This window comes from Mya arenaria, chromosome 14 (genome assembly GCF_026914265.1).
Source record: "Mya arenaria isolate MELC-2E11 chromosome 14, ASM2691426v1".
Taxonomy (NCBI): domain Eukaryota; kingdom Metazoa; phylum Mollusca; class Bivalvia; order Myida; family Myidae; genus Mya; species Mya arenaria.
Genome location: NC_069135.1, coordinates 32928151 through 32952324, shown reverse-complemented (window position 1 = coordinate 32952324; position 24174 = coordinate 32928151). Strand labels below are relative to the sequence as shown.

Genomic DNA, 24174 nt, shown 5'->3' with positions numbered 1-24174 from the left:
GAGAGTGTTGTTGGTTTGTTTGAAAAAGAGAGGTAAATACTTATGGATTTTTACCTGTAGTAGTTACACTCATAATCTTTCCTATAAAATGGCCATGTTTCCTATGCAATTGATCTGCTTGAACTAGGTCTGTTAATTTGCACGTCATGAACCCAGGTTTGAGACACAGTTTAAGAAAATCAACTTCTAAAATGTCATTAACTATCCGTAATGAAGCTATTTTGGACAGAAAATGTGTAAATAGAAGTTAATCATTGCATTTGCAACATATAAGGCCAGTTTTACCATTATTGCTGTTCTCATAAAACTTGTACAATAAAATGAATATGTGCAGTTTGGAGTCTTCAATCTCAAAACCATAGACTCAAGACGTTATATTGTGAATTTGGACCTTGAAACTTTAATGCATGAAAGGAAATAATGGCGAATTGCTTGTATAATATTTCTATTTTTAAGTATGTTTAAAACACTGGTATCATGTTCCTCAACTTTACCCAAAGGACATAGCGCAAGCCTATCAAGTTTGAATGCCGACACATTAGTAAATATTATAAATAATTGCTGTTTGTCCCAAGTGAAGTCATGCTTTTGTAATAATGAATGTAGACCAATTAGGGAAGACACGCAACTTGTCATTCAATGCAGCAGTCTTGACACATGGCTCAACTTCCCTTTTCGCCGCTTTTTTGGTCTTGACAATAGAATACCCCACCCTTGACTAAAATATGCCTAAGGAAACAGACAAAGAAAATTACAGAGCAGGCTATTTATCATTTTTTATAAATTAAAACATGATGATTTTTAGCCAAGGGAGCAATGGCGACAGTAGGATTTGATTCGTAATAAATTATCATTTTTGATGTGCAAACATACCATAGTCTATTTTATTTTGAGCCAGATGTTTCCGGTGGATCTAGACTAATTGCATGATTGCATGATTATGCAAGTAAGAACTTTACAGGCATATCAATATTTTGATACTTTTGTGGCTTTCTAGTTCTCTTGTTTGTGTTCTGTTTACTGCATGTTTGGCTTCTGTTTTGGTTCATGTCACACTATACAATACCCCAGAAAGGTTTTTGACTGCTGGTCATAGCCATCTACCCGTAGTTTCCTGGTATATTCAAGCATTACCAACAAACATTTAAGAAAACTGATATACAGTAAAATAACCTTTTTGGGGAGCAAACAGACTATTGAAAATCTACTTCATCTCATAGATATAAGCATTCCTGACCTCATATGGAGCTATGGATGGACCTTAATTTATAAAATTGAGGATTTTAAAAGCAGATATGCTTTATCTATAACTAGTGGGCGTCCAGACATCTTTTGTCAACATGCAAAACTTCAGGCCTGTCCTATGCAAGATGATTGATATACTCTACTTCATTTTCATTTATGTTTTGCGATACACCAAAAAGCGGCAATGTATTTGCTTTAAGTGTTTGTTATCTCATTAAATATGCTGTCAAACATTACGGCCCACAGCAATCATGTAATATTTTACTAGGATGGTGTAACCAGGAACCGTGAAATGTCATTTTTCTTTTTTGTTGATCGTATCTTTAGTAAATTTTTCTTGATCACTGAGGCCTACGCTTTTTCGTTCAATAGATGCATTAGAAAATACATGTAAATACCAAATGGTTACTCGTGATTTGTATTTTTAGTTAAAAAAATAGACAACCATTACAAATGTCCAGTTAATCGAGTGCTTCACTAATTTGATTTGTCATCTTCATATGTTTCCATTTTCATAATGTGAATAACCATTTTCATATGAATATTTGTTAAAATAAGCATGAACACCACATTCCGCTAGCATTTTTATCTAGCTTTGAGATTTTCATTTTTATCAAGGGGCATAACTTGCAGAGATATATGTCAAATGGGTATTGGAACTTATAGACATTTCAATAGTCATTGTTAAAAGATACACCAAGTTTCATGTGAATATATTAACAGTTTCTGAATTTTACAAAGTATCCAAGTCTGTGCATTTTTTTCTCTCAAATCAGCAGCCAGCAAAGTTATAAGGAGTTGCAAGATATAGAAAAAAAACGTGTGTTTTCACTAACCTATTCATTATTGTCGAAACTACACACTTGAAAGATTAAGTTTCTGCACTTAAATTTTGTGTTTTATTTTTTTGCAAGCTAGCAAAGAATGATCATTTGATCATAACAATGAAATAAACTTTAAATGGCTTTGAAATATCACCAATAATTTTTAATGCGTGCAGTTACTTATTTAAGGGCGAATTTACATATACAATAAATGAATAGAGCACAGAATGTTCTTCAGCACTTAAACAAGGCTACGGCTTGTTTTAATACTTTTCCAAAGGTTAAGACCGAATACCCGTCTCTTAAAGCCTATTTAGTTTATAATATTGCTTAAAATTACTTAAAAGACTTACTGAAGCAGAAAAAATAAGTATTATCCTAAAGAAGCTTTAAAGAAAATTTCGTTGATCGTTGATCTTGGATCAATTTATAAGTAACTTTCATCCATTTACTGATTATAATAGTGCTTAATGTGCTTTTTTCATAACTTTATACTATCAGTTCAATGTACAAAGTTTGAGTTCTGAATAAAATCTCATTTGACAGCCAAACACATAAAATCTAAGCCTTTCAAAATATTTATTGGCTCCTGAAGGATGGGCATATGAAAATTGCACCATCTGTCAGTCAATGCATGAAGCTCAATTTCTCGTGTTTGGACTAACTTTCTCTTTTACGGACAGATTTTAAAATAACTTGCCACATGTGTTTGACATACCAAGATCATGTGTCCTGTGCAAGGCCCATAGTCCTGCCTTCATGGTCAAGGTCAAACTTATTTTTAGCTTTCTATGGAATGCAGCATATAAGGACACAGGGAATAGGTGGTCCTATAAAAATATTTAAAAATAACTTTCCACATGTGTTTGACGTATCATGACAACATGTCATGTGCATGACCTGTGTCCCTTATGCTAAGGTCAAGGTCGCACTTAGTGTATGTTCATTATGGAATGCTGCATTTAAGGACATAGAGTATAGGTTGTTGTGTCTAGGCTGCAACAACTTTCTCTTGTATAGACAGATTTTAAAATGACTTGCCACATAAGTTCAATGCTAAGACAACCTGTGGCCTGCATGACCCATGTCCTGACTTCTAAGGTCAAGGTCACTATTAGTTCTTCTTTATTTGGAATGTTGCATATAAGGACATACAGTATTAGTGGTCGTGTCCAGAATGTAACTTACTCATGTATGACCAGATTTTATAATAACTTGTCACATGTGTTTGACATATCAAGACAAAAATTTTTAAATATTTTTATATTTCGTGCTAAAACTGAAGGATCTCTTGTCCAAAATCATATTCAACATAATATGGCGTCTTATTCATAAAACATCTAAGTGAAAAAATAAACTAACTATAAAAATGCTTTGTTTTCTTAGATGAATTTAATGAAAACAAACAATGTTTTTACACAAAAAAATATGAAAATAGAAAGGATCCAATTATAAAGGCATTTATTTTAATTAGTTGAAATTTATTTCTTTGAAACTTTATAAATACAGCCATTAATCTTGTTTATAATGATAAATGCAAGAGTCTCTTATTTGAAGCTGACTGTACAAAAATAACGACAACAGTTTAACTGCTACTTCAAATTGGTGCCACTTTGACATTCATAACATCTAGTGTCAAATAAATCTGGTTATTTAGATAAACATGAAAAGCTCCATTTACTGGTAAACTGGACTTTGTCATATTTTTTATTCACGTTTTATTTCTGAATACAGACCGGCCTAAGAAGCTTGTAAAACGAACAACAAAACTGTGTCAATTTGTTTAATGTGGCTTAAAGCACAGCATAAATATATAAATAATTAAGCAATTTTAATAAATGCACAGTAGTAAAAAAAGTATCACCATGGTTACTGTTTAGAATAAGCACCATTTCAAACACAGCAAGATAAAATTATGCTAGGATAACAATAACTGTTCATCATATTAAAGGCTCAAAATTTAATCAGTTCTTGAAATAATAAGGTTTATAACAATGCATTTAAAGGACACTTTGCAAATTAAGGCGTACAAACATAATTTATGAGCTGGTAGTGTAAGTGTTTTATCGTTGGTCATGACTAGGTGACCAATTGGTCAAGAGTCCTCTTGGTATTGTCTGTACAAATTCTTCAAACACAGTTGTCACCGTTTCACTATCATCAGGCGATGTTGCTTCTGAACCACTGCGACTCGCATTTCGACTTTTAGCAAATGGTGAGACAGATGATTTTGGCGTCCCCCCGCTACTCCTACGACTGGCAGTGCTCTGTGGACTGGTTGCTGAACTTTGTGGAATCTCTATGGTCAATTGTGATTGAAAACCAGTCTGTGAAACAGGCACACCTGCAGCAGACTGATCACTAGTGCTAGCTGTTGGTTCACTTTTGTCTTCAGAGTTACCTATAGCTGAGCTTGTTTCATTGAAATTGAACCTCTGGCTTGGTCTTGACCTCTCCAGAGAAGAAAAGTCCATTGTAGGCAAAGCTAGGATGCCATCACTTCCACTTGATGACAGTCTTTGCAACCTTGGGGAAGCCTCTGATCCACTAGATGAAATTCTGGAAAGTCTGGGTGTAAAACTGGGAAACCTTGATGTTCGCTGTTCAGACGTGACGGTTGAACTGGACTCAGTGGTGGAAGATAAAATTCCATTGTCAGATGTTTCCTTAGAGTTCGTCACCTCTCTACGACTAGCAATACTTTTATGAGAAGTTTGATTTTCATCAGATGCAGTCTGACTGGCAGCCAACTCTTCTGCAACATGATCGATTCTCGACATCGAAACCTTCATTTGAGATGTATCACCTGGGGTTACTTCGTCGATATTCAATGATTCAACAACAGATTGACTTACAGCTCTTTCGGCTGCCTGGTGTAGTTTCTGACTACCATCAGCAGATATCATGGATCTGGAACCAGCCAAATGCTCATTTTGACGCCTCTGTCGGGTAAAAGAACCATAAGTTCCTGATCTTTGTGCTTCAGGATTATGAGGTGGCTGTGGCAACATCCTTCTTGGTGCTATTGCTGACTGTTCAGTAGACAATGAAGATATAGGGCTCTCTAAAGGGCTTTCAATTATTGGGGAACTAATTGTTGGTGCACGCTGAACAGGCGCAAAATATTCATTACCTGGAGACAACAGTGGCTCTGGACTTTCAGGCGGGCTGGGGTTATCTGCAAGGGCTTGCTGGATAGAGAGCATCTCCTCATAGCTCAAGCCACCTGTACTTATCTCCTGTTCTGAAGCTCCCTGCATCATATGTATTCTATCCATCACCAAGTTAACCTCAGAGTTGTTTTCAACACTGTCAGAAATTTCAGGTTCATTAGTATCATCCATTGTTCTTGACCATCCTCCTGTGGAACTTGACTGTGAGAATGAGGATTGTTGTACACTTCTGTGTGACATGCTTTGACTTCCGTTGTCATTTGAGAATGAGTAGTTCTCCTGCCTGGCACCCGATCGACTCTCTTGTGTTGATGTCTTTGTTCCATTACTTGTGTTATAGGTTGCACTAGTTCTTTGACTAGAAGCAAAGCGACTACTGCTTAGCTCATAGTGAAGTGGAGCCCTTTCTCCGAAATTGTACTGAACCTGCTGATCTTCTTTCTCACTTGTTTCACTTGACTCAAACACACTTGTGTCAATTCCGTCATATAATGGAACCACTACCCTGGTGGTTAGATACTCTTCAAGGTCTGGTTTTGGCCTTGGAGGAGTATAAAGGCTGTATGATTTAAACTTTTCTTCAAGATTTTCCTCATTGGCATCTTTGTTTAATTCTTTCACTACATCTTCCCTTCTAGAAAGCTCAATAAGTGAAAGGCTTCTTAAGGTAGCAGCATCAGTTTCATTGAACTTTTGAAAGTCTGTTTCTTTAAATTTTGCAAGAATTACCAGTTCTCTTAGCTTGTTGTATCTGTTGTCTGGATCTCCTTCAATTGCAGCAACATAGCTATCAGATTCATGATCAAGTTTGTCCTTTATGACAATTTCAGGAACTGCAATTTTATTTTTCACAGACCTGACCAATTGATGGTGTTTATTCAACCAATGCATATGGCCTTTATCATCCACAAAAATAACTTTTTCATCTTCAAGTCCTAAAGCAGGTTCAGTCTCCTCTGGGCATATTTCAATGTTTCTTCGACCAGAGTAAGAATATGAGTTGTAGGAAGAATTTGAAGAAGCGCTTGAAGTGACAGATGATTCTTGTATTGTTGAAGATTTACCTGTCTCAGAAACCACAGATGAAGCAGCAGTTACATTGCTCTGTGCAATACTTCTTGCCAACTGTGACCTAGTTAGAGAGGCAGATCTTGTAGATCTTGTTTCTGTGCTTACACTTTCTCTCTGCTCTAAAGCTTGTCTCACATGGCTGTCCACGCCTTGGATGGTTCTCCTTCTAAGTCTGGACTCTCGTCTTTGGGAATCCCTCAGGGAAGCAGAGCGGGTAAGTGGGGAGGAAAGTTCAGTGGTTTGAAAACGCTGGCTGCCAGTTTCTTCAGGTGTAGAAACTAGTGCTCTTCCAGTATCTCTTGTTGTGATACTAGAATCCGAACCCAGCAACGATGTCCTTACACTGGAAAACATTTCTGCTAGGCCAGAACTCATGTCGGCCCTCCTCCTTGGTGTGCTTGAGCCGGAGTCTGAATCCTGAGCTATGTTTGACCTTGAGGATGACAATTGAATTTCTTGGGCCCTCCTAAGGTATGATGAGGATAGATTCTCACTACTAGCACTTATTCTTCCTCCAAATAAGTTCTGCCGAGTGCTTTCAAACACTTCTCTGAAACTTAAAGTATCTTGATTTACAGGCAAAACAGATGAATTATTCTCAAAACTCTGAGATCTGTGCACTGGAGTACGCTGAACATTAGGAGCAAAGCTTCTCCTTTCTGTAGATCTTGATATGTTTGATGTGGTTTGGCGTATAAACCTGTCACGTCTTTCAAGCCTGGATGCAGCATTGCCACCTGCATTTGAAGTCTGTTGAGCTGCCGCACGTTCTAGCCGAGCTCTTTCTAGTTCCTCTATTCTCTGCATTCTAGCAGTCACTAGGTCAGAGAGAGGGGTGTTGCTCTCGGTCATCGCTGTCTCCAAACGATTCGCAAATGATGCTGAAAAATCTGTTTCCATTGTGAAATGCTGTCTTGTGATACAAGTAGATAGAATGTATCTAATGTTTAAATAATATGTTCACTGAAGTCCTTCAATGTTTAACATTATACATTAGGAGTAACATGATGTTTTTATGTCCAAGGTTTTGATGAGCTTTCACCTTCTCTGCTTACATTTGAATAGTCTTGTTCAGTTCTTTGTTGTTAGTTTGAACAAAGACATTTGTTCACTGATACACAGCTGCTCACTTAATCGAAATAAAACCACATAATTGTTCAAACTCCAATAATAACATGTCTTTGATTACCACCAACTAGTCGTCCATTTTATCTGTACGAAATCAGTCAAATATTTTTGCAAAGTTTGTATACCTTATTAAGACTTTTAACAATCTGAGGCTTAACTTCTATATAAGCTTCTTCATAATCTGTTCTTCAATCACTGAGAGATATCCTACGTTGTTACATTCTCTGTTGACAGTTCTATTGTGGAAATATGACAGAGTTATATCTGACATCATCACATTCTATAAATAATGATCATTATATTCAGAGATGATGTTTCGTTTTTTACATAGAATGTCATGTTGCTATTTCTGTGCACAATTCACCATTCTAATTCCCTCTTTTTTATGAGCGTAATTATACTGGAAAGTTTATACATATCTAGATGTCTCTTCAGGTCCTGTGAGTGTTCATGAATAATTTATTTCTCATGCATCAATGAAAGCGTTCAATCACAACTTTGATATGTTTTCCCTCCAAATGTTTGCCAATGGTATATACATAGCCAAAATCAAACCGAAATTTAAGTCACTGATACGTCATCCGCCTTCTACCCTTCTTTCGTTGGAAAGCACTATACAGCCATTTTGCAAAAAGTATATTCAAAAAAGTTAAATGACACTCCACAATGATAGCAATATTTGTCATGCCAAGATGAGCAATTCTGTTGTACTATCCCTCTATTTAAGAAATTAAATCCTCTACCTAATGTAAACAAATTTTTAACCCACACTGTGACTGGTTTAAACCTTTCCTCCCATAGCCAATGTCATATACAGTTAAATCCAAGTATTGAACCAGACAGCTAAAGCCTTTGTGACGGCTATTTGAGCATAAACTCCAGCTATTAGTATAGGCCTCGTAATTTCAGTATCAATAAGTTTCATGCCTTCAAGGGAAAGTACAACGATCTCAATAAACCTCATTTGCCTATGCAGAATAAATTGCTCTTGGCTGATAGGATAATAAACAAGTATGTGAAATACAAAACCGTTGTATCTCTCCAAAACGAGGATGGAAATATGTTCTTATTGTAACATACAGACAACTTTGTCTAATTTTCATAATTAATTACATTTGATACATTTTATATTTGTTTAAAAATTGATGACTGTTATTTTACAAACTGATGTAGCATGGCGTAAATGTGAATAAACATTTTTTTTCTTAAAGCTTCTGCTGTCTCAATATTCTTATTTTTAATTAAGTAAAGATTTTAAATAACCAGGAATATCAATTAAGTTCACTTTGGCCCAATTTAAAAAGAAAAATCTTGAAGAGAGCATGAAAAACTCATCCTTCAAATAAAGACATGGAATAATAGTAACAGCACCAACAACCTCTTAAGTTCTTAAAATTTTGCTCTTTGGTGCAAGTGTATAATTTCAATTACGAGGGTTGCATGTTATGTTTCTGTTCTGTACCCTGTTGTCATGGACATCATTCAATATAAAGCATGTGGTAAGTGAATAGCATTCAAATTTAACCTCACAGTAAATTATATAAGAACCTTGCTACCATTCTGATATGGGATTCAAACGTGAAGATGAAAACAAAGAAAACACTGTCCAACATGGTACAACATTTTTAATGTAGCACTCTCAGTGGAGCCCGACAAGGGCAGCTTTTTCTTCCTATTTTCAATAAATTCAATAAATTGTGAATAATTTCAGCAAAACAATGTATTAGTTTAAGCAGTATTGATTCCATGAAAATACAAAGACAATGCATACACATTGATAATGTCTTAAGGATTGAACAAATAGCTAGGAGCCGTATCATCATCCTTCACATTACAGACTGAAGTATTTTTGTTGTACAGATATCCAACAATGGGGCACAATACAAAGGATCCTACTTTGCCATCTCAATTTCAGTAATCCAGTCTTCTTAAGAAAGGGGGTGTACCCAAAACACTAGATTAATACTCAAAGCAATGCCACGTTTTTGAGAACAATACATTCACATATAGGTTAACATCTAACATTGTTACAGCTTTAACTTAAGTTTGAATGTTTTGTCTTTTAATGTCTTTTAACATTATCATGCATGTACCCTTCTCAAATTATTTTCAGACACTCTCAGTCCTAATTTCATCTTAATAAGAACTTAGGTAAGTACTATCCATTTTAACTTTAAATGTTTTGTTAAATGTGTTCTCGGCCCTTGGCCTTATATCATGAATAAGTTGGGATGAGTTGGGTGTAATTGTATCTGGGGTGTGTTGCTTAAGTTGCTTATGCTGTTATCTGTCAAGCCCTTTTGCAAAGATAAGTTAGCAGAAAGCTCTTTGTTGTAACCAGAGGCTAGATGCCATTTTATAGAAAATCTGATTGTAAATGCTTCTAAAATGGGGTGTAAACACCATGTGGACTTTTTAGAGGCGGAGCTTAACCTTTTCCATTCTTTTTTATTGAATAACTTAAAATCATTTTAACCTAAAGCGCTTTTTAAGATCAAGTTATTGCCTCGGTAAGATGGATTCTTATGTGAAAATATCAACTCGGGCTGTACCTACTAACTCGCCCATGCTTTCCCACCCAATTTGTGCATATTAGGCACTTTTAAGTTGGAAAAAATGAAAATCATATGTGCGTGTCTTCAAGTAATAATTTAAAAATTTCAATGTTTCAGCCATATCAATTTCGATTATTTGTATTCCTGGGATAGTCAAGTACTCGGGCATTCGACACTGTGATAGTTAAGATAAAAATCACAGTTTTGAACAGTATACCGTAATAAAGAATGATAACATTTTCATGAAATTTGCAACTTTGATAACATAAGCAATTACGAAGTTTACCGTCTAATAACCACTTTATCGTAGGGTCAAGTTACAAAATGTAAACAAATTTCACAAAAAGGCTGAATCAGCAAAAATGTAGTTCAGAGTGTCAAATAAGATATTCAGTGATGTGAAATCTTTTCAACAGCAATTAAGTTCTCATGTTTCATGCAAATGAAATTTATTAATTTATATATATAATCAACTGAACTTAAGAACCTTTTAGGACAGAGAATAAAATACATTGAAAGTTTAGACACATATGATATAATCATAATATATGAAAATTAATTTAGAAATGCAACTTCCAAATTTAATATCATAATTTTCAATATAATTTCTGAAGATAACTTTGAAAGTCTGTATATATACAGAAAATACAAAAGTTAATTAAGAAAAGAACTTTCAAATTCAATGTTGAATAAATATGTCATAAATCTAAATATGATATCATCTTTCTAGCACAACGCGCTTACAATATGCCTTGAAAAGGGTTTTAAATCTTACCAACTTATTAAGTGAAAATTGTATTCACTTCACTCCTTCAGCCATGAAATTAATTTTAAGGAACATTAACACCCACTTTCAAATTACAAATTCACACTTGAACATTATTATATGTGTATGCTATTTTGGGCCTTACTGGTGTTAAATTGTAAAACTTTGCATTAAATTGAATAATGCTAGTCATGATCATTGCTGCAATTCTTTAAACGCTGTTAAAATATTATTTATCTTTTATTGTATAAAACACCACATGAAACTGATCAAGATATTTTGTGACTAATTTATGGTGATCAAAGATCAATGTCCGTTAAAAAGCAAGACTTCAATAACCGTTGAGGTTCAAAATTCCCTAATATGCATATAATACAGGTGTACAGTGAGCAAGGATTTCCCTATAGCATGGTGTTAGTCTGATTCGTTGGACTCCTTTACTGCCTAAACTTCCTTATTATCTAGTTATCTGGCTTCCTGGTTTCGATTGCCGTTCAAGGAGCTAGTGTGTTTGGTTGGTGGTCTCCAAACTGGACAAGTTGGTTTCTTCCTGGACCAGGTTCTTCAATTTCCTCAATTATATGGGACTATATTTCTGCTTAGCAACGCGCCAACATCGGGATATGTAAGATATTGTCCTAACTTGTTTTTATAATTGCTGTTCAATGAACAGGTTTAAATCGCACCCTAATGTCAACACTCACCTTTTCTTTCTGCTGTAGTGACAGGGGCTTGATCGTTGACTGGCTTTGAAATTCCTGGAAATGAGAACTCGGTCACGAATCTATCATCATCTTGAGACATCTCAGAACCCTGGCTCCGTGAGTCATCACTTTCTTCAGGAACCGTAGTTATCATCCTTGACTGACCAACAGTGATCTCCCCTGCAGTTGCCATGTTTGCTACCTCCATTTGAAGAGTTTCAGTATTTTCCGATACAACCATGTTACTGTCTCTATCATTCCTTGTACTGAGGTCCTCTTCTTTGTGAACATTAAAAGCTTCAATATTTTCTCGTGGAGAACTGTTTGAACTGTGATCAGAGCCTTCACTCTTATTATCTACACCGTCTAAAAGGTTATCAAATAACTGTGCCTGTAAATTATCATTTGCATTTTTATTTGTTTCCAAATTTCTGCTCTCAGAAGTATTTTCAGCTTTAGTTTGTTTCACTTCAGATGGTTTCTTTCCAAGTTTAATATCTCCAAGAAGACCATGTTTAGTTGATGAGTTGTTGTTACTGACATTTTTTTCTTCTTGTTTTATTTCACTGTCATTACCCTGTCCAAGATTTAATTTCACCTCAGTTACTTTCTCCTTTGATGGAGCAGATTTCAACCGTTTGTCAAAGTTTTTTAGTTCTGAAAGCATATTCTTTCTATCAGTAAAGGAGTCTAAATCGACCAATTGCTTGTCTGCATTCATTACTACTTTAGAGGAAGGCTTACCTATTTTGACATTACTTTTAACAACATCAGGCTTTTGAAGGCTGTCTAAACTTTTGGATGTAGGTTTATTCTGTTGGTCAGCCATTGGTCCAAGTGTCTTTGGTTTGCTATCTGCTGGTATGTCTTTGTTCACTTTAGTTTCTTTTCTGTCTGAATTACCATTTGAAATTGCAGTACCATTCATAACGGTAGCATGGCCTGATTCTATACTTTCTGGTTTAATTGTTTCCGTACTGTCATCCAAAGCACTGTTAACAATAGTTTTCTTCTCAGTAAAACTTAATCTATTAATATCATCATCATTGGCACCATTGACTTCAGATCTGTCTTTCACATTAACACCACTTGGCCTCAGAGATTGCACTTTTATTAAAGTTTTATTATTTGACACATTTGAATTTGTTCCAGAGTTTCTCATTGGCTGAGTGTTTGAGACTGGTTTAGAGTTAGCACTGGCTACAATAGGAGCACTGTTCCTGTTTCCTGACTGGTTTAAACCCTGTGCATTAACAGGCTCTGATTTGCGGTTGCCTGCCTTTGCAATAGGTTTGTCTTGTTTTCTGCTTTGCTGAAAAGTATAATTAAATATTATTATGATAAAAGCACTAGAAAGAAATGTGAACTCAAAATATGTCTTTACAGAATATAAAAAAGAGTAAAAAGGTTTTCAGCTCAAGTTTTGTATACACATTTGATTACAAACCTTCACTCTCATCCGAATTTAATGAAATTAGCCGTGTCTAATGACATATAGCAAGTGTTATTGAGATATTGATATCTAAGTTTCTATCGACACATATAGATATGGAGACAGGTTGAACAAAACAAGAATTGAACTAGTGGCCATATAATCAGATAATACGTAATTTAGACCACATGATAATTATATACTTTGAATAAAGTGCATTGGGCCTTACAGGACCCCTGGTATCAGAAAGTCAGTGTGGGTTTATGAAAAATGGGGACAAGGTTTTACATAGGATTTTTTGGGGGTAACATTGCATGATTATCAATATCTTTCTAGTATAAAACAGCTCTTTGTCTATGGGGAAAATATGCCTATAAATGGCTGTGCTGTGAAAGGTTAAAATGAATTGAATTACCGATAAGCTTTAACATACATCTTCCTATCAAAGGCTACAAGTAAAGAAATCTTAGACCTAAATAAAAGGAAAGCATTTTTATACTTATATGACTTTATTTGACCATTATGTGGAAGTTAAATTTACCTTCATCATTCACATTTGTTCATACTGTAGTAACTCAAAGAGCACAACAAGGAATTAAGACCCTTGACCCTTCAGTTGGACCTTGAACTTTGACCTAGATGCATAACTCTTGCACTTGACACATGATCTTGTCATGGTGAACATTACTGTCAAGTTATTTAAAAATCTCCCTATTCTAGGCCAAAAACAACCCATACACAAATTGTTGAAGCCATTCCTCCAAAAACATTATACCTCCATCTTACAACCCTGCTTTTCAGTAGAAACGGAAAACCTAGTTAACAAACACATGCCATTTGCATGTCAATTTATCTCAGTCAATCAAGGAGCATAACTTATCAAATACCTTAGCCAGAATAATGTGACTTGACACACAGGTGTGCATCATCACAGTAAAGTCACTATGAACAAGTTTACCAAGTCTCATGTGAAAATCTTTAATGATTTCCAAGATCTGCAAAAAGATTTCCATTTTGTAAGCAATTTTTTTTTCTCCAATGTATTGTGAATATTTGCAAATACCTGTGAAAAGCATTTCATACTCCTGTCCATAAGAAGTGTCAATCGAGCCTGGGAGGCAGTCATCTCTCGGGAGACAGTCTTATACTGGCCGGATGACCTTTTCAGGGTAGACAACTCCTCACTGAGGGAGTTAAAGTTCTCTTGTTCCTTCTTCATTTCCTGCTGTATGACCGTGATCAGATCCATCAGAGACTGGCATGGACAAAAATATTTTTAATGATGTTAAAACAATAACACAATAAAAAACTTTATGCAGATGCTATTTGAATGTTTCTTTATATCAGTAATCATGAGGTATAACTCAACAACTATAAAAACTCAAAGTTATGGGTCTTGCTGTAAATATGCATATTGGAATATGTGTAACTAATTTCTTGAATTTTTGAAGTTATAACCGTGGTTAAAGTTTTTGTGAGATTAATGAATTAAAATTAATAATCCGGTGCTTTGTGTAAGACTATTGTAAGGCCTTCTAAACTGAGTTACAATGGCTCTGCACCAAGCTCATGCGATGATGATATATGTAAACAAGGACAATTTTTTTTCCTAATAAATCAGACAAGCATGGCCTTCAATCTCAATTGGTTGCATTCAAAGACTCTTAAATCCATCGTGTAAACCATCTATATGGACAGCTTAACACTATGTGACCATTTTATCAACACAGGTATGGCAAGATAGATATTTCATATGAGTATTTCTAAGTAGCTACTAAATTTGTCTTGAAACTTAGAGCATGGTTTGTCAGTTTAGGCAGATGTTTTTTGGATATTGACATACATGTCCTGTAATACTGACATGGGTCTGAGGCTTGCGGCAAAAAATTGAGAAAGCCCCTCTTCCACCCCCTTGATGTAATCTTGCACCAATTTGACTGAAACTTACTGCCTGACTTCATGTGGATGTGAAATTAAAATCTTAGACCTGCAGCAACATGAATGCAGTTATGAGATATGAGCTCCACCCATTTTCTGACTTTATTTAGCACTGAATAGGCTGGACCTACATGACTGTATACATCTGACCGACCTACCTTGACATTTATGTCCTGTAATGTGGATCATGGATGTGAAATTTAAATCTTAGACCTGCAGCAACAGTAAGAAAGACATGAGCTCCACCCATTTTCCAACTTTATCTAGCACTGAATAGACTGAATCTACATGTATACCTCTGACTGACCTACCTTGACATTCATGTCCTGTAATCCAGATGAGAAGTCTGGATCTGATGCCTGCAGCAACTGCCTGTGCTGAACCACTCCTGTCGACGTCATCCTGCACTACCCGGTAAATGGGCTGAAAATATATCATTACAATGGTGAACAAACACAACATGATCATTGCAGTTTAATAGATTCCAATGTATAAATTTGCAATTATTAACTGCAATTATGATGTATATGTTACACACATGACATTATCTTTCAATATACTTCATTTCTACCTGGATATAATTAAAGAAATTTTCAACATCATCAGTAAAATTTACCTAATATACTGCAATACTTAGTTATATAAATCCTACCTTAGGGAAATTTCCACTTTATACCTGTACTAATTCACTATTGTGATTCATGATAAAGCGGAATTAAAAATATGTCTGACAGCATCGTACAAAAAAACAATGGACAGGATGTCACTTTATACCTTAGCTGCAGCTTCGCACACAATAATGTTTAATATCAACAGTTGTCATCGACAAATTTAGTACAAGTTAGCCAGACAGTGGTCCAGAATGAAATTCAATACAATGCCCAACATTGGCCTTGCATCAGGGACTGTACAAGTTGACACTTCATTAATCAATTCATGGGACAAAATTTGTTGGTCTTGACCGTAATGATTTTTTAATCAAGTGAAACAATATAAGTCAATATATCAATATCCAATTATTATACCTTGTACAGTGTTTGTCCTACACAATGTACAGGACTGTTGTCAAATTCAACCTTCATGTATGTGGATTATGAAACAAATATTTGTTTTAATCACTATTGTTTTGTGTAACATTCTGTCGTTTACTAAGAAATGGGTTATATAAATCATGACAGCAGGGCGCTATATAACATAGCGGCCTATGATATGTTTAGTTCAGTTTATACAAAAGTATTTTAGTCTGATTGCGAAGACTGCTGAAAGCTGATTACGACATATGAATCGCGTTTGAATTTGCTTCCTGGGTAGACCTTTTGGAAAGGCCCAGAGAGAGTACCCCTGGTGGGGCTGAAACCCACAACTTGGGTTAGAGGCGGACACCTATCCACTAGACCATGCTCACCCTAAATGCCATGTCTAAACAGGAACAATCTTGATTACAATGAGTCATCAGTCAGGTTAGGCATTGTTAGATCCAAGAAACAAAACCCACAAGAAACGCCCTGCATGTCTATAAGAACATGAGCTTCTACTACGACAAATACAGTATCTATATTTGCTTCACTAGACAATTCAGTCGACAGCTGGTCTCAGCCGGTCTGCCTACAGATGCATCTTATATTAAAAAAATTTGTGAACAATCAATAACGTTGAATTCATTTGCTACATAAAGAACACAATAATATTAACATACCTATTCAAACCAACCAATATGAGAGCTCAGCTATATGCACATATCTTTCACGTCTTCACTGAAAAATACAAAAAATAAACCATGATATAATAGATATACAACTTGCTTTATCATTCTTTTCGAAGATATCTTTAACGAAGATATATACACCTTCAGCAAATTACCATTATATTAACTACACTGTATCCTTTAAACCATAGAACATTAAATAATAAATCAACCATACATCTCCAAGGCTCTATCTTTTTGTATATTTACAAAGTTACAATGTAGGTACAAATATATATATTCATCTTAATACCTACCTGATGATTTAGAGCCTTAAAAACTCATAATTCCCTTGGGGTATACATTATTTCCTATTGTCAAGTAACATAGAGGATCAACTTTATGAATTTTGTTAGAGGCTACAATTGTTTTATACATGACAATGACAGCAGCGCACATCAAACATTTTCTTTAAGACATGATATAGCCTAAACATAAAACTTTTAAGACATAATTCAGATTTATTCTGCTTTTCTTCCAAGATTGGAGATTCTGACATTGGAAAAGAAAAAGGCCTGACATAATAATATACAAGTCAAAATCACTATGTACCAGTATGGCCTCGTATGAACGATACAATAGGGAGTATGATTATACTGGTATATCAAAGATAAAATTAGCACAGGATCCAATACAATTGATACATTGGTATACTATTGGGACTTATGTTTTACAGTTGACAATCAGAAAAATATGTTGACTTGAAAACAATAGGATACATTGATTAGATTACACTTCAAGCATCATCAGCTAAGATAACATTGTTCATTGTGTAAATGACAAACATTTCAGTCTGTAAAAAGGGCAATGAGGCGAAATGTCCCTTTGTTGCAAATATCATAAGTTATAAGCATGAATGTATATGTGTTATAGATTAGAGATTAGATGAAGATGGAGGCTTGCTTGTGTCCTTCAAAGGAGTATTTTAGTATCAAATTCCTTTAAAGGGGAATTTTGGCTGTTTTGGAGGGGGGTATATTCTTTTACAACAGGGGGAATTATACTAATACGATCCCAATAGTTCTGAATGTTTTGCTGGTTTTCGTATTTCTATAAATCAAGACATGACAGCTCTGAGCCTGACAACACACTAACAACACAGATATTTCACCAACCTAATGATCATGAAATAATATAAATAGATACAATGGCATTACAGTGCCCATTGCATCTGCATATTTTAATGATAAACGCCCATTTGAATAAATTTTTAGGCGTATGTCAATCACTATGTAAATGTTATCAATGGTATCTGTAGAAATAGACTATTACACCCACAATTTTGTATACAGGATTTATGTTTAAATAAAGGAAAATAAATGAAAATATTAAGTGAACAGACATATTTATGTTTCCTAACTGTGTCAGATTATTTTTCAATGTATCATAAGAATATGATAAATTATGACAATGTATATTCTGTATAATGATATCATCATATTCTGCATAATGAAAAAGTTAGAGGTTTTTATAGCAAAATATATGTGAATACAATTTTCTGTATTTGGGTCTAAAAATACTTTGAAATTTCGCCAACTTAGACCAGGCACCAATTTCTCGAAACTTCTTAAGTCCCTTATAACAGGATTAAGCTAAACTCACTATTTTTGTTGTTCTATAATATGCGTTATATTAACTTCTTTAAGAGTTTTTATGAATTATGTAAGAACATTTTGTATGCTAATTAGAAGAAACCATTTTTCATATATCAAAATCCATTATTAGTATGTATTTTGGCTAATTGAAATAAGCGACTTAAATCTGTTAAGCTTAAGAAGTTTCGAGAAATTGGGGCCTGCTTAAAAAAATCCCCTGAATACTACCGAAATCCCCCTGAATTTTCAGCCTTTCTGAACAAATCCCCCTGAATGGTCTCAAGAAAATATAGCATGTATGCAGATATTTTACTTTTATGCAAATTTTAAATATTGATGTACTTACAAAACAACATCTAGGTTACTTGGCCTCATGTTCATTGAATTTCGTATCAACTAATAGGGTAGTGCGAGGTTACATGTTGTCAAATGAGGAAAGTATCAGTGTTTGTTTATCATGGGTATTTTCGTCCGTTTGAAAACTGACCTGATAAGACAGCGATAACACTCAGACCCAAATATGGGGAGATCAAATATCACAGTGATTCCTTTACAACCCTGTGAAACATTTATGCTGGTCATAAACCATTCCTAACAAAACAGAAAGTAGCTAAATAACATCCACAGGGAATGAAAAGACTTAAGTTTTGTTTGTTCTTTGTATCAATGAAACTTCTGAGTGGTCCACAGGTCACATTTTTTCAGTTATTTACAATATAATATTGTTGATTTCTAAAAGATGTACTATTTCACTATTTTTTACTACAATTACACTCAAATCAAAATGTTCTTTTTTCTAAACAAATCCAAATAGTATGAAGTACCGGTAATACTTACAAAAGTATTTGTAAAATTCATTTGTTTTGTTAGTAACTTATATAATGTTGTCATTTTTGACAAAAGAAATATGATATGATGTTTCCCGGGTCATAATTAATTCAAATTAGTGTCAACCCTTTGAACAGAAAATAATATATCTATTATGTCACTAATCTGTTAAAATTATAAACGTTTGCATGTTTATGGTTTGATAGCGTTAATACGTAATACTAACCAATTTCAAAGCAATTTTGGCAAACTGCATACAATGAAAGCGCCCATAATTCAAATATTTTTATTACAAAGGTCAACCTTTCTTTAATCTGTTTAAGGCACACAATATAGGCTGATGCAAAAAACTCATCTTTAATGTGTTTAACTCATTTGACTTAAATTATCAAAACAAAAAATCATAGGGATGGAAATAAAAAGGTCTTTATTAATAATATATTTTTCTTATTTAATAGCTACGTGGCCACAAATTTTCCAAGTGAAAAAGCGCCAAAAATATATTTTCATATTATTTTATCCGTACCAAAATCATATAACTAGATTTGTGTTGATCATAAAAGACAAGCAAGTTAAACAAGATAATGCATTAAAATTTCAACCTACATTGTGGCCCTTTAACCCTTAGGCTGCTGATGGCAATTTTAAAGGCTTTGCAAACAGCTTGGAACCAGACCAGACACCGAGTAACTCGGCGTCTGGTCAGGTTCCAAGCTGTTTGCCACTCAGTCAATATATCCCCAAAGTTTTAAGTAAATTGAAAGAAATTTAGAATAAACCAGACGACATTTTTGAGCAGACGACAATTTACCCAGCATGCAAAGGGTTAAACAAGTTGAACACAATAAGCTGTATCTCAAAATTCTACAATAGTATTGTGATATCTATTTTGTTATGAGAAATAGTTGCGCTGCACTTCATTTATGAGGTACACTCATGATAGTCAATAACCTATTGCCATTTAACAAAATGTTAAATGTTGAGGACAGAGGCATGGGTCTTTCCATATTGTCTCTTGCAACACATGTACATGCCAAGTTTCTTTTCAATATCTTGAACGGTTTTTGCATTTAATATATGGTCAAGGGTTCAGTCAATTTTGCTTGTAGATAACGACACCAATGCTAACACATTAATGCACTTGTTTCTTCAAAAACAAAAAAAAACAAAGCTAAAAGAAAGCATTGCAAAACAGTAAATAATTGCAATCATTAAACTTAATAATATGATATAATGTAAAATCTGTCTTATTTCTACATTATTATAACTCTCCATCCTGCTTAACATGTACATACTATATTATAGACTGTATAATATACCTTTTTAAACCAAATGTTGACAATAAATACCAAATAATTTGGTAGGCATCTTAACCTACAAATCACAAAAATCAAATAAAATAAACATAATACTATGCTTACCCAATTCACATACTTATATCCCATGATCAAAGCAATCTGAATCAACTGTACTAATAAATCGTTTCACACATTGAAACGTTTTCAGTCTGTTTACCAAGTCACAGGAGAGCTTCAATAAAATATAAAAGCTGTAAGGGTACTGAGGCCAACATTAAGTTAGCATGATAATCAGAAAATGAATGGCATTTGAAAATTGAATGCCAACATGAATCACATCTCTGCATTCTGACATAACTTTTTGTTTACATTATAGTCTTGTTACATTAAAGCTGCACTCTCACAGATTGAACGTTTAACAACTTTTTTTATTTTTTGTCTTGGAACGAGCCAATTTTTGCAAAATCCATTGAAACCAGTTATATACGACTGCTGACAAAAAATTAGATACCATATTTTAATATTTAAGTTCAAAAGTTAATATTTTATGCATTTTTCTTAAACATTAATTTTCGAACGAAATACGAAAATCTGCAATCTGATCTTTTGTCAGCAATCTTTTATTATTGTTTTACAGATATTTACGCAAAAATTTGCTCTTTCCAAGACAAAAAATAAAAAGTTGTAAAACAGCATATCTGTGAGAGTGCAGCTTTGAAGATAAATTTGGTGTGTTTCTTGATGGTCAAACAAACCTGCTTTTAAAATATACTCTTTATCACGCTGTAAACTATTTGCCTATATAATCAATCATATGGCCTATGGAATATATAATTGATACTAAAACATGGCAATACAAAATAATTGACACCCGTCTTGTCAACTTGTCAATAAACTTATTACTTATGTCAAATAAAAAAGTCGTTATATTTTAATTGTAGATGCAATTTTAGTACACATTTGACCTTGAATCTTGACTTGATTTATACATTGAAATTACTACTGATGCTTGGAAGCAATAATTTTGCTGCAAAATGAGAAAACTAAAACATGTTGATGATTAATCTCTTCTTCTTTCCAACAAAATGCAAGTGACAGTAAGAAAGTGTACAGCTAAAGGAATAAAATAACATTATTAATTATTAATTATCAATTCATCAAAGGTCAAGGAAGAGTCTTTTCCTAAAATCCCCAATGGTCAGGGACAAAACAGATTCTTCTAGGACCCAGTTCAACAAACTTATGCCAGACAGGAAGAAAGAATGCCTTTTGATGACAGTGTGGCAAAATGTCACAAAGTGCAAGTTAGTATCAGGCCCCTAAAGGCAGGACTGTAGGTTAGATATAGGCCACTGGGAGTCAGGGTTGTGGGTCACAGATAGGCCCTTGGGGTCAGGACTGTGGATCAGATATAGCCCCCTTACAGTCAGGGATATTGATCAGAAAAAAGCCTCTGGTAGTCAGGGCTCTGGGTCAGAAATAGCCCTCTGACACAGTAATCGAAATTAGACTTTTGGATAAACAAGCCTGAACTCTTATAGTATTGCTTGCCATAATAAATTTGAACAAGCCCTGCTATATTAAATTCAGAATTTGAGCTAGCCCCGAAGTCATTGACTTGTGTGCAGGACAAGTGCAGGACTTGTGTTAATTTCGACAACTGCTGACAGTCAGGGATGTTGCTCATAATAAAGCCTCAAAATTTAGCAAAAGACCTCAGGTAGTCAGGGATAATGGTCAATAATAGGCCATTGATAGTCAGAGAAGTGGGTAAGAAATAGATCCTTGGTAGTCAGGACTGTGGGTCAGAAATAGACCACTGGTAGTCAGGACAGTGGGTTGGAAATAGACCACTAGTAATCATGACTGTGGGTTAGAAATATGTCCCTGATAGTCAGGGCTGTGGGTCTGAAATAGGCCACTGACAGTCAGGGCTGTGGGTCAGAAAAAGGCCCCTTAAAGAATGTTGGTCAGAAAAATGCCTCTGATAGTCAGGACTGAGGGTCGGAAAACCCCTGGAAGTCAGGGATGCTGGTAAGAGTTGGTCTCTGGTAGCCAGGGCTAGAGGGTCAGCAAAATTCTTCTGGTAGTCAGGGCTGTGGGTAAGGAAAAGGTCTCTGGTAATCAGGGATGCAATCGTAAGGTCAAACTCTCACCAAATTAAAAAAAAATATGTCAATATAATTCACTACCTAACATTAGCTAGCATGGGTGTTTACAATGTCAATGACCAAAAAAGCTTTAGTTAAAAACAACAACTGACCTCCTCATGTTACCATACGATATAAAATTGTAAAATATACTACAAGACAAAAAATAAATACTGGCTTGACATGTGCTACTCATGCTTCCTTTTTGGATAAATTACATGTATATAATAACTTTAATATCATAAATATTATATTACAAAATTAACACACAGCCTTTATTCTAAGACTAGCCACAATAATGCTTGATAAGGGAACTCTTCTAACAATTGCACATTCATTATGTTCCCCTTAACGCATAGAGTCGCCCAAACAAAATTCCTTCAAAGAGTCTGAAGCAGGTGTTTATGTGGCCTAGCTCTTCTACATACAACCCAATAATTCTTTACATCATGGGGGCAGCCATTCTGAAATATCTTTGGACATCACAAAACCATGTTGATACTGTGCAATGTTTTGCACAGCGTCAAACTTTCAGTTAAAACTTTCCATTTAATAATGTAGCTTTAATTAAAAATTATGGATATATACATGTACCACATTCTTTGAAAAATACATTATTTTTGTAAATGATAAATGGAATTATGCTGGAATTATGCAATTACAGTCCATGCAATAATTAGACAATGCATGAACAAAGAATATACAGTATATTAATTCCAAACAGTATTTTAGCGATGTAACAAATTACCATGCACCTTATAATTATTTTAACAAAATATAAGTTTGACTTTCATGACATGCATCATTTTTCAAAACAACATCTTAAGAAGCTTCCGATCCAAGTTATTTTCATTATTTGCCAATTATTTATGGCAAAACTATTTTATAAGATTGAACGGAGTCTGTGAAAATCTCAGATATCATTTGATGTTGACAGCTGACAAGTTACTTGAATACCAAGATATTTCAGATTGCGAACAAAAATCCATCTCTCAAATGCACTTATAACATTTCAAGATTAACTACACATATTAAGAATTAATTTTGGGGTATTATAGTTGAATGACAATATAAATAATACAAAATTAACTCACCTGTTGTCACCTTAATTAAAAAAGTTCCGGTGTCAACTTTGACATGTACTCGGGAAAAAAGCCTTAATTAGTAAAACGGCAAGCTGTAATACGGTTTACATATACGTTGATTTGCGCTATGGCCCCAGGTGGGGTAGTGCGTAGGGTGTAGCTGGGCAAGAGAAGTTTGGTCACATTAATCATTTCAATGAAAGTTGTGGTGTAAATGGAATTATCTTTTCCCTTGGATTGTAGGGATTGCAATGGTCAGTTATTTTAACGATCGTTCTAATTATTGAAAAAGAAGAACGCTTAAAATATTCACTACATATATAATTAATTTGTGTATAACTAATGTTCATTATTTATATTTTAAAATGTTCATTTTTTTCTGAATATTTGTTCAAAAATCTTGGGAGAATATGTTTTTTTGCGACCACGCAAGTGACACTAAGAAATCATGTAAAAAGATCATATAAATCTATGAAATTCAAAGTTCATTTTAAGGAATTCAACGTGCTTTGCCTAACATTTTGTTGACAACCCAAAACATGCACTGAAAGTGGTCGATGGGGAGACGAACTGCCCTTTAATGTAGAATACCACTCAAAACTTGTCAAACTTTAAATTATTATTTCCCTGATCGAGGG

The 24174-nt window shown here is 34.5% G+C and overlaps 1 protein-coding gene across 2 annotated transcripts in view; it reads right to left on the bottom strand.

Moving 5' to 3' along the window:
- LOC128218147 (POTE ankyrin domain family member J-like) overlaps positions 1–23593 on the bottom strand; it is a 50760-nt gene extending 27167 nt beyond the window's left edge. Inside the window, exons 1-5 of one of the 2 annotated variants that reach the window (XM_052925705.1) lie at positions 23546–23593; positions 16533–16590; positions 15148–15259; positions 13962–14153; positions 11467–12778 (exon numbers count right to left, since the gene is read on the bottom strand). In XM_052925705.1, the coding sequence (XP_052781665.1) occupies positions 11467–12778; positions 13962–14153; positions 15148–15237 (1594 nt within the window). In that variant the 5' untranslated portion in view covers positions 15238–15259; positions 16533–16590; positions 23546–23593. Of the gene's footprint in view, positions 1–11466; positions 12779–13961; positions 14154–15147; positions 15260–16532; positions 16591–20424; positions 20513–23545 lie in introns of those variants that run through there. The other variant, XM_052925704.1, reaches the window with a different exon arrangement.
- Between the last annotated feature and the right edge of the window lie 581 nt (positions 23594–24174).